At 39.7% G+C, this 12,158-nt stretch overlaps 1 protein-coding gene across 2 annotated transcripts in view; it reads right to left on the reverse strand.

Annotated features, from left to right (window-relative positions):
* Positions 1-8,288: 8,288 nt before the first annotated feature.
* The window catches only part of Sntb1 (syntrophin beta 1), a 227,115-nt gene continuing 223,245 nt past the window's right edge, over positions 8,289-12,158 (reverse strand). For both annotated transcript variants that reach the window (XM_069991333.1, XM_069991332.1), the window contains exon 7: positions 8,289-10,880. In XM_069991333.1, the coding sequence (XP_069847434.1) occupies positions 10,788-10,880 (93 nt within the window). In that variant the 3' untranslated portion in view covers positions 8,289-10,787. The remainder of the gene's footprint in view (positions 10,881-12,158) is intronic.

Raw genomic sequence — 12,158 nt, forward strand, 5'->3', positions numbered from 1 at the left:
ATAAATCAGACTATTTACTTCTTGGATTTCCTTGATTCTGTTGTCTTGCCTGCTTCAGCCTCTGACTCTTGAGCAAGATGCTGCCCTTGCCCCTCACAGGTATCCCAAGATCAAGATTCAATGGCTTGCTTTCATCTTACAAATATTGTCACGAACGTTCACATAGAATAGAAGGGTAAAAATCATGAAGGTAGGACAGTAGTGCCACTGACTGAGTACAGATTCTCAGGTACAGATCTTGTTCCATGGCAGAAAAATCCAGAAGATGCAGGAAATGTAATAAGGGCAGTCAATTAAATGTTCTTGTCCTTTATCTGGAGGTCAAAAGTTTATGAAAATGGGCTGGGAATGTGGCTTAGTGCTAGAGTCCTTACCTAGCATCCATGAAGTCCTGAGTTCAGTTCCTCAGAACCACATAAACAGAAAAAGCCAGAAGTGGTGCTGTGGCTTAAGTGGTAGAGTGTTGAGCAAAAAGCTCAGGGACAGTACCCAGGCCCCAAGTTCAAGCCCCAGGACTGGCAAAAAAAAAAAAAAAGTCTATGAAAACACTGAGGAGGAGAGGAGTTTTTGAGAATGACCGATGTCTGTTGTTAGAGCTACACAGGTTATGTGGTAGCGTTGGGAACTGTGGGAGAGGTATTTGAATGAAAAGCCAAGGAGGGAGTCAGGACATCAGTCTAACTGGAAAAGCAATCACTATGCCTTAAGAACAGAAGTGACAGGAGCAAGAAGAGCTTATGCTTCTCTTGTCCCTGTGTGTTTCTTATAATCTCAGGCTAAGATGCTCCTGAAATGAGAGCATGGAGTGAAACTAACACTTAGTTGACTCTTTTATAAGTATGGCTATAGTTCTTCATGCGGAGGGTGGGTTGGGAATTTGCTTATTGCCTCTCTCAGATGTTGTTTTAGGGTATGATGTCCTAGTCCACAGGAGTGTCTTATGGGTTCTGTGACCATTGGAGAGAGGTGAGGTCAAGGCTTTGTCTCTGCCCAGTGCCCTCTGCCAGGGCCATGCCTAAGAAGGAGAAGGTCCCGATGCAGTGTATTCTGTTTCTGTTTCTCAGATGTACTCATTTCCCATTCTTTAGTCACAACTCCCTTTCTTTCCCTTACTTGATTTCAAAGAGTTTCTGGTTAGTCTGAAACTGAAAAACATATTTGAAGACAAGAGCCAGACCCAAAGAAACATTGACTGCATGGTTTCCCTCATTTGTAGTAACTAGAACATGCCTATAAATCTACAGGTAAACCCAATGGATAGTAAAAAACAAATAACTACACCCAGACATGACTCACAGCAGTCTAAACATTCAAACAGAGAACAAAGGAGGATATTCTTAGAAGAGGATTGTAAGGGCTCAATATCTATGTGCATAGGATCATATAAAATGATGCTTATCAAAATGAACTCCAAGAAATGGAAGAGGTTTTTTTTATATTGTTTGTGGCTCTGGGTTTTTTTTTTTTCTTCTTTACTTTTTTCTTCGGTTTATTGGTTTATTTCCTTCTGTCACTGTTTTTGATATCTGCACCCTTTGTCTTGTTTGTAAGTTTATTTGATTAGGGGAGGGGAAGAGGAAACACAGAAAGGGTGGGACAAAGGGAGAACCAATTCAGCAGTGAAACCCAACAGACACTGTTGGAAATGAACTATACAACTTTGAGGGGGAAGAGACGTCAGGAGGGGAAACACTGGGAGAGACTGAAGGAGGGCATGACACTGTTCAAGGGAAATGTACTCATTACCTGACTCTAAACTATAACTACTACGTACTTCACCTTTATAATAAAAATTTTAAAATATTTGAAGAAGAAGAAAAAAAAAAACAGCAACAACAAAAAAACCAGCTGGATCATACCTCTAGTTCTAGTTACTTGGCTTCTTAGGCGGTAGAGAATGGCTCTGGCTTGAGGCCAGCCCAGGCAAAAGAAGTTGGTAAACCCAAATTTCAAACAATGTGCCAGGAGTGAGGCTCGTATCTCGTTCTCCAGTTATACAGGAAGTATAAATAAGAGGATCACAGTCCAACAAAGCCTGAAAAGGCAAGACTAAAATAACAAAAGCAGAAAAGACTGCGTGTATGGCTTAAGTGGTGGAATACCTTCCTAGCAAGGCCAAGGCTCTGAGTTTAAACCTCAGTACAACAGAAAAAAAAAGACAAAAAATTCCATCCAATAAAATCCATTCAAACTAAGTGAGGAGTGGAGGAGCGGGGTAGAAAGGAAGGAGAGAGGGAGAGAGACATGATGGCCAACTAAGTTCTAAGTTCAGTATGATATTTCACTGGATAATACATGTAATAGGCTACTTTTAAACACAAAATTATATATAAAGACCACATTCAAAAAGGAAATCAACCCTTTTCTCACCTGCTTTATTTATGAAAAGGGGCAAACAATTGAGCCTCCTTCATCAACTCCTTCATCAGCAAAAGGTAATTGTGAACAGTCCCCACTTAATCATAACATTTTCAGGACTAAATAGATACATGCTATAGTGTCCGTTTAGAGCTTCCAGAAAGTAGATGCCAGGAAATCAATAGGGACCAATGGAGTTAGACCCTCCACACAGCAGAATGAATGGGCAGAGGATAGAGTGGAAATGCGTCAGCATCTAGAACAGCTATGTCTAGGTTTGCTACCCAGCTGGGGCCCTATTGAGAAATTCCTGGACATGATGTGTTTTACTTTATCATTGGTAAATCATTGTGTTCATTCTGAATGTGCCCTGTTGGAGGAAGTAGGTCCCTGGGCTGCGCCTTCGAAGTCTATCCATTGTTCTTTCTCCCTTCCTGTCTCTGCTCGCTGGCTGCTGTAGTGAGCAGCTCTGTTCTGCCATAGCCTTCCACCAGGATGTTCCTGCTTTTCCACAGACTTAGCCATCCCTGGACTGAAACCTCTGAAACTAAACCAACACAGATCCTTGATTGGCTGGAGTATTTTGTCACAGAGATGACAAAACTAACGAAACAAGCTGGGAGTATATTTTGTTTTTTCATGTGGAGCATGGGTAATGCCCTCAGGAGAGTCCTGCATTGCTACAAAAGGACCAGCCTTTGCTAGTACCTTGGGTTCAAGAACTGGTTTTTTGGGGGCTGAAGTTCACTTACTTCTGAGCTAGAAAATTTACAGAAGACATAGTACCTCCCTCCAATAAGGACTATAAAGCAGAAAAGTTGCAATTAATGAGGCATTATTAAAGATCTTTCTTGGATATTGGTGTTCATGGGAGGAAGTCAGTTTGTATTCTTCCAAATAACTATAAATAAAAGTTGCTGAAAATACAAATGGCTTTGTGTTTTGAGAGGAGCAAAGTTTTTTTGTAATATTCCCAGGCCTTGGCCCAAGCCACGGTATGAACACCGTAGTCTTTAGGCTAAGCCTGTTGGTTTTTGTCCCCATAGTGTTTCCTTATTTCCCACCACCACCCACCTCTGCTGTGATCCTGGCTGAGCAGTGTCCTCCTGTGTAGCTTCTTATCTCTTTCAAGGGTCTTATTTATGACCAATGAGAAACATGAACAGAATAAAAAGCCAACAAAAGTTCCTCCAGCTTTTCTGACTATTCAGATGTCATTCTGCACAAGGTTTAATCATTTTAATGAGGTATTAGATGTGCTGCCCCTAGTGCAGTCAAATGTATTGTAATTTAAGGACCATGGATGACATTGATTTCTAGTCACATCTTCTAATAGTTCTGTTACTCAACATTTTACATCAACAGATTAAATTATTTCCCATGAAAAAATTTTTTAAAGGAGAGTTTTCAAACTCTCCTTTAAAGAAGGAGAATAAAGAATAAAGAAGTTCATGAAATATAGAAGGTTTTCAGGTCATATCCATCATCCCTGGACCCATTTCTCTGCAGTGATTTGTAATAGAAGCCTTTCCGGGTATTTTAAATGTGTCCTTCCATATACTTCAGATGTGTGTGCTCATTATTTCTCCACTGAGCTGACCCAAACACTCCTAGAAGAAATATCCTGAACACCCTTTGCCATCATGAGTGGAAGTCATGAATGGTCTTGGTGCAAGAACTCAAAACCTGGGGCAAGAATTAAGTACTGATGGTTTATTTAGGAGACCCAACTAATCTTAGGCCACTGAGAGTGATGATAAAGGAAGAGAAAAAGGCAAGGCAAGGTGATACAAGATCACAGGAAAGAGGAAGAGTAGAAGGTGTCGGGGGGGGGGGGGGAGAAGGAGGCGGAAGAGCAGGGAGGTGGGAGAGGAGGAGGAGGAGGGGAGGAAAAGGGATGAGGAAAGGAGGGAGAAAGGGGGGGAAGAATGGGGAGGCAGAAGAGGAAAAGGAAGTGGGGGAAGGGGAAGAAAAGGAGGGGAAGCAGAAGAGGGAAAGGAGGGGGTAGGGGAGGAAGATTACCTAACTGCTCAGTTTCTATTAACTATTTGGCCACCCACAAAGATTTAAATCCCCTGCAGTTATGCTTTGCTTAGGTTGTTACCTTTAACAGCTGGGCCCTATGGCTTTTATCTGCTTGGAATTGATGACAGAACCCAGAAATTTAAGTACATATCTTTCGCTGCTGGACAGCAGACTGGCTGCAGGAAGGAAGGCAGCATTTACAAGCCGTCAGCTGGTTTGATCTAAGTACCAGAAATACTTGCTTGGATCAAGTAGAACCAGCTATGGAGGGCCCAAGCTTGAACAGTAGCTGGGAATTTAGGAGATGAGATGATACTAAAGGAATGTAAGGACTGTATATGTATATGCATATATACATCCACTGCCTACCTAGATTGTATGTGTACAATGTGTCCAGTGCAGGGATACAACCTGCATATGGTAAAGAAGGTTTTCAAAGGAAAAGTAATGATAATAAAATAATACGCACTTTAGTATGGAAATGGCCATGGTACTCCTTATCCTAAAAGCTAAAAATAAATCCAGCATTTGACTTTTATCTAGGTTCATCATGAATGGAATGAGGCATCAGTAAGTCAGATTGATTGTAACATAAGTCCAGTATTGTACACAGACTTGGGAACTTGTCAGCCATGTTGAACAATTTCCTGAGCAATCCTTTGTACACAAATCTTTCTTCCATATGTGTGATAGTTCCCATCTAGAAAATACAGAAGACATAGAATCAAAATATTTTCCCATGGAAATGAAGCCTAAGTCTGGATTCAGATCGTGTTTACAAGAATTTTACTTACATGACTTTAGAAGATATGAAAAAAAAAGTGTATAAGGACTGCTCTCGCTTGATAGACAATTGCCATCAGTATGTTATCTTACAACCCTGGCTTTTACTCATTGAAAACTCAACAGCAGCCTCCCTCCCTCCAGTCCTTGTGATACCAAACAACTCATGGACAGAAGTCCAAAGTGGCCCTATTAGGAAGGGACAACACTTTGAGTCTTCTCAAAAACCATTTTAGAAGAAAACACAAAGGTGCTGGGCATCAGTGGCTCACGCCTGTAACCCTAGCTACTCAGGAGGCTGAGATTTGAGGATAATGGTTAGAAGCCAGCAGAGGCAAAAAAGTGTGTGAGACTTATCTTCAATTAAATCACCAAAAAGCCAGAAGTGTAGCTGTAGCTCAAGTGGTAGAGCACTAGCCTTCGGCTGACAAAGCTCAGGGATAGCTTTCAGGCCCTGAGTTCAAGCCCCCAAAGCAGTACATAAAAACAAACAAAACAAAAACAAGTATCTTATAGAACTGAGGCTAAGAGGTTTCCTCTATACTAGAACTTACATTCACAAACTATTCACCCATGTTTGTGTACTGGGTTCTATATAGGTCATTTGACTTTTTAAGATTGTCACAAATGCTACAAAGATAAGCCTTGTTGGGCTGGCAAGGTGGCTCAGTGGTAGAGCGCTTGCCTTGCATGCATGAGGCCCTGGGTTTGATTCCTCAGCACCACATAAGCAAAAAGAAAAAAGCTGGAAGTAGCGCTGTGACTCAAGTGGTAGAGCTCTAGCCTTGAGCTGAAGAGCTGAGAGACAGCGCCCAGGCCCAGAGTTCAGGCCCCATGACCGGACCCCCCCCCCCAAAAAAAAGGTAATCCTTGTTAATTGTTTTGCACTTGTGTAACCATATTTCTGGAATCAATTCCCACAAATCAAAAAGTACATGTATGTCAATATTTGTATGGATGTCAAAAACTGCTCTCCAAATTATTCCCAAATATATACCTACTGGTGGCCTTATAAATGTTATTTTACCTCCCAGCATATTAGGTATTATGAAAGGTTTTCATCTTGGTTAACCGTTTTTCTTTTTAAACAAATGCAAATAAGGAATGTTAAATGTCCCATGTAAAGCCATTTTCTGTGCACTTTCCCTCTCTTTGTGGCTCTCAGCCTTGACTTGCCTTTGTAGATAGGACATTCGAGTGGAAGAGAAATTGGACTTGCAGTGTTTTCTCAGGTAGACCCAGGGTCACGCTGAAGGTTAGACAGATGGGCGGTAAGAATGCAAGACCTTTCCAACAACTCCAGCCATCCAGCAATGGAGCGGGTCTGCCTGCTGAGATAAGGAATTCACTTCTGATAGCTGGAAATTTTTAATTTCAGGCTGTATGAACAACTTCAAAGATGTTCAGGAAGAAATGCCAGAGTTTTGTGGCATAGTATTCAAGGTCAATGTTTCCTAAAACGTGGCAGCTGGACCATAGTGGACACTTGGGAAGACTTTGGGTGGTACAAACTTTAAACACTTAAAAAATGTCAATGCATGGTTGTATATTCTTTTTTTCTACATACTGCACTGCTATAGCAAATCAGATGCCTTAATATATGCGACTATAGTTCTGCTTAACATATAAGCAGACTTTGGGCATAAATGTGCTCAATGACGTCGAAGCACATTTCAAAATGCAATACTGCTGAAGTAGCAGTAAAAATACTTCTAGATCCCAGCCTGTTATAATTATCACAAGCAATGAAAAAATAAAAATTGTGGTATGCTACAGAATTTGAGTATTTGGACTTTGGTAAACAGGTAAAATTAAAAAAATAAGAGCTGCAAGTCCTAGGTGAAAAAAAAAAAAACCCATCCTAAAACTATATTTGGGAATGTAGGAGAAAACCTATCCTGAAACTAATTTGTAAACAATATGAATATTTTATATGGAGTCAGTCAGGGTTTGCTGGAATACCATCAAAATTGTATAATGATTTCAGAGAAAAAAGAGAGAATACACACACACACACACACACACACACACACACACACACACACACAATTACTAGTGGCAGCCCTTTTACCCATGAGCATCTCCATGGCCAATCTTGGTGGAAGAGAACAGCAGGATTTGTTTTTGTACTTCCATGATCCTGTCTGCCTATTATGAAATCCATATGCAATTCACCATATTTGGAGCTAACATAAGCTCTGCACAGGAAATTAGGTGTGAATATTTATGTAATACGTGTGTGTGTGTGTAAGTTGTACAAGGATGTTAAAGGTGTTTTAAGTACATTAAACCAAAACACCTCAAGGTACATCCAAAAACGTCTCTTACTCCCTCAATATGGAATATTTAATATTTGCAAAATAGGCTAGAAAGACCCTACATATGAATTATAAGAGTCTTTGAACACTTAAGGGCCTTTCTTCCTGACTTGAACCAAGCAGGATCAACAAGCTTTTGGATGAAGATGTGTTTTCAGGATATTAATTCTATCAACTAATAGAATTAATTAAATACCTCTGCCTGGGTATTTTATAATAAGCTTACAGTTTTATTTCTATTTAGTTTAAATCAGGAAAAAGTGGTATATTCCTATTGGCCTTTAAAAAATACCTGTAAGATGGCTTGCAGAGATTTGTCACATCAGAAAAGTTACCTTTTTATACTGATGAATGACTGTCCAAAAAATATAGATTAAAAATTGTACATTTGTGTTGGTTTTTATTTAGGGATAAGCATGTGATTTTAATAATAAACAGAACTGAGTATGGAACAATGTTGGATAAAACAATTTCTCCAAATGGCCAGGCAGAGTACAGACATATGAGTTTGCGTTATACATACTAACACACATCAAGACAAGATGAAAGTATATGAAGTTACTGTAACTTCTTAAAAACTTCAAACTGAGACATCTTGGGCTGGAGATGTACTTTCTCAAGAGGTAGCATGCTGCCTATCAATATAAGGGCTATGCCTTATATTCAGTCCCTAGTATCACACACACACACACACACACACACACACACACACACACACACACACACACACACACACACACACACACACATTCAACATGAAAAAAATTGAACATTTGAAATTAATTCATCATAGCCATTCTGATATGGTACACTTTAATTGGGAAGAAAAAAATGATTCATAAACACAATTTTCTTAGTAAAAGTTTCTATTTCTTGCTAATAACACATTTTAGTTTACTTCAGAAAATGCATCAGTTTTATTCAAATATATTTTCCCTAAAATATAAATATTTTAAATTAAAATTTTATAAATGTAGAGGATATAATTTCTGTTGACCCTTGCACACATATGAATCAGTCCAAAACGTAAGTGGTGAAGAAATAATATTTGTAATTATGGTCATTTTAATCTGTCTATAAATATATAATAGGATCTTTGAACTTAATTATGAGTATTTAACTCATACTTCATGTAGTACCGAGCACCTTGGATTACATATTGTTGAATTAAACTATTGGCATTAATATACGCATCTTAATATGTTATTTACAATACACAAGTATAATTCTCTTGTATAACAACATTCCAGTGATTTTTTTGAAAATATATAGTGAAAGAGTGCAATATAATTTACATCAATACTTTCCTACATTATTTAAGCTATGACTTCACTCTTCAGCATTTGAAAATCGGAAACAGATAGAAAGTTAACAGACTAAAGCTGTGTTTTCTAAAGCACTGTCGCAGAAAACATAGCTTCACAAGATGCTCTTTTAGAAAGGAGTTCCATAGGTAAATATGAGGAATGGCACACTTCACCCCTTCTTGGACAATCACGATGCACATAGAGCTTTTAAGGAAGCCAGCAATGGTGGCCTTTGTGTAGCCTTTCCAGAACTCTGTATTTAGCAAAATTTTTCTTATCAAAAGTCCTATTCCACTCCCAAGCCAAAACACCTCTCAATCAACGCACCTTGAAGCTACTAGCATATGATGCATATTTTGGGGAAAGTAAAAGTGCAACTCAATAGATATAAATGGAGCAAACTCACACTTCTTTCAAGAGTTTCACTTGTTAAAGCTCTTTGCATAGGTATTTACTAACACAGGACTCATGAAACACGCAGATCTAATGCAGACCACAGGTCTAGGTAAACCTCAGGGAAGAAATAAACACAAGTTCTAATTCTGATTGAGCTTTGAGGAAAATGACTCCAAAATCATGGGTGAATTAATCTTTAAACATAAAAGCCGAAGTGTTAAGTCAGTAGTGTGCTCTATACTGTGTCAACATATTCTTGTAGAAAAATATCAGATGGTTGTCTTATTTTTCTGGAATTCCAATAGAGCTGCAGATGGTAGCAGTAGATCTGATTACAGTACAGGGTTCATATGTAAATCCCAGCATCATCTAGAATTAAATGAGCCTTCTCCGTTACGTGTTCAAAAATGCATGCCCACATACATGTGTTGTGGTAAAACAGGATTAAACAATACGAGACTCTTACCACACATAGCAACATGTAACACTTCAGTTTTCTAGACTTAGCCCTGAAATGACTGATTGGATGTTTAACTGTAAAGAAGTGAGTTAAATCCATTGAAGGGAATATATTTTTATGAGGGATGAATGGAGTAAGATTCCCAGGCTCATTAAAAATATTAGGGGCAAGAAAAAGAAAAGAATGGAAGAAAATGCATGTGTAGGAAATGGGTAGGAAAACAGGTCATCAGCTGCTCCGAACTTTCACTATCACGAAATGGAAACAACTAGTTCACCTCAACCATGGAAATTTACATGCCCCAGAAGCATAATTTGTTTGTTTGTTTAGCCCATAAAGGTTTTAGTCTTGGGTTTGAGAGACCATATCTTGGTTGCGTATGCTATCCTACAATGAATTATCGGTTTTGTAGACCATTCTTCCACAAAGCTTCACAATGTAAGCACTCTGTCTCAGCTCTGATTCCACCAACTTACAGCTCGGATCTGGATCTGACACTTTGTGTAATTTCTGCACCGTGTAGGTGGATGGCAGCACTTTGGAATCATTCTACACCACCAACAGATACTTGGTTAAGAAAATAAATGCAACAGCTGCTTCATACTCCAATAAGAAGTAGGCTTTCATTGGAAGTATTTATCTTCCCCTCCCAGTGAAAGTCATCTCAACTAGAATGAAGAAATCATGATAAAACGGGGAGATAACCGTTCCTGGGGCTAGGTGGTGGAGTTGGGGGGAGTAGATGAAAATATCCATATCTCATCTATTCGGCCTTGGCTTACTTGGGTGAACCAGTTGCTTAGAGACTGTTATGATTAAGATCTGCACATGCTATTCTTAATGGCCATGTCCTTGCTTGTCATTATTTAGAAGCCAGGCTATGTGTATTCCACTGGCCTTCACTGCTTTAACCTTGCTCTGTGCTAAGATTTATTTCTGATATCCCTCATGGTAATTTCTTAGGGTTCCCCTGGTGTTGCTGCACCAGACAGAGGAGCCTGAGACAAAACTCGCACTCCTGAACCCTAAGCTGACTGTGGAGGGCTACATCCACTGCCCTGCTCACTATCGGTGGTGTCTGATGTCGCCCCCTGGTGGCCTCATGCTTCTCCTTTCCCCAGGCAAGTCGCCCCTCTCTGTTCAGGCCACCAAGCCCAGTCTTGTAATCTTAGCCGACAGGAAGGAATGAATGATGAAAACAATTGGCTTGGGGCAGGAATGAAGATCCAGTTGCTGAAATTTAAAAAAAAGAAGAGAGCGTGAGAGGTTTTTTAAATTAATGCTTGATACCAAACAGTGATTTACACATCAAACGAATCTATATGCACTTCCAGCCTTTCAGTGTTAACTGGAGCAATTATGTTTTAAAATCATGGCCCCCCAATGAGATAAAGGAATCACTCTTTGAACTGGTTCCTTACATCTCACATAAGTTTTTTTTTATTTCCTGAAATAGCTTCCATGAAATTTATCTATAGCAACTCCATAAATATGGATGCTCCCCTTCTTGACTGTCTAAACAATTTATTCTGGATTCCACAATAGTGATATTTATGTTGGGTTTATTATAGCATGAAGCAGTACTAAATCTCCCATCTGAAGATGGTGAGTCTGGGTTCTGACACCTTGTAGATGTGGAATCTTGGCCAAGTCACTTAGCAGTTTTCAGTTCTAGTAAGGGACAGGTCTAAGGTGCAGGTGAGTATTAACTAAGTTATACCACATAAAAATCCCTTGTCAACGATGACCCCAGAGCCCCCATCCAACAGCTGTGTCACCCTCGTCCTCTATTCTTATCCTTGTCAGCATGCATGTCCTATGTCTATGGAGGTGACCCCTAAAGCTCTGTCTTCGTGGTAGGGCTCCTGCAGAACCTAGCATATGTAGGCAGGGTCAAAGTGTGAAGGTCTTTTAGAAGCTGAGTTTTACCAGGTGATCTAATTTATGAAAACCGGGGGAGCTATTGTCTTCTCTTCTGCTGCCCCCAGTTTTATGATGATAATGATGACAGTATTGGGAAAGAAGAATCACAACCCAAGCACACACAAACATCTACCAAAGCAGAGGCTGTATTGATTAGTGTTCAGATACTATCCTACCTAGGATCTTGTTAGATTTTTCTCCCACAAAATGTCTATGAAGCAGCACCTTGTTCCTATCTTCATCTTTACGTGATAAAGCTAAGACTGAGACAAGTTGTAAAGCTTTCTGGAATCACAGCTCTTGCGGTCAACAGCAGGTGTGAACGCACACACACAAGTCTCTCTGGTAGACCATGACATTCAATGTCACTAATACAGGAGCAACGTTTCCAAAGGAACATTCTCGCCTGCCCATTTCTCTCTCTTGTATTTTATGAATGGGGAGACTCAGACCCGGAGAAATAAAACAACTTGGCCAAGACAACGGGTGAGTTGTTTTCAATTTCAGAAAGAAAATTCTGGGAAAAAAAACCCTGATTCTCAGCCTCTTATGTTTGCTACAACTCATCCCTGCTCTCCTCTCACCCGC

This window comes from Dipodomys merriami, unplaced genomic scaffold (genome assembly GCF_024711535.1).
Source record: "Dipodomys merriami isolate MVZ:Mamm:240054 unplaced genomic scaffold, mDipMer1.0.p SCAF_4, whole genome shotgun sequence".
NCBI lineage: Eukaryota > Metazoa > Chordata > Mammalia > Rodentia > Heteromyidae > Dipodomys > Dipodomys merriami.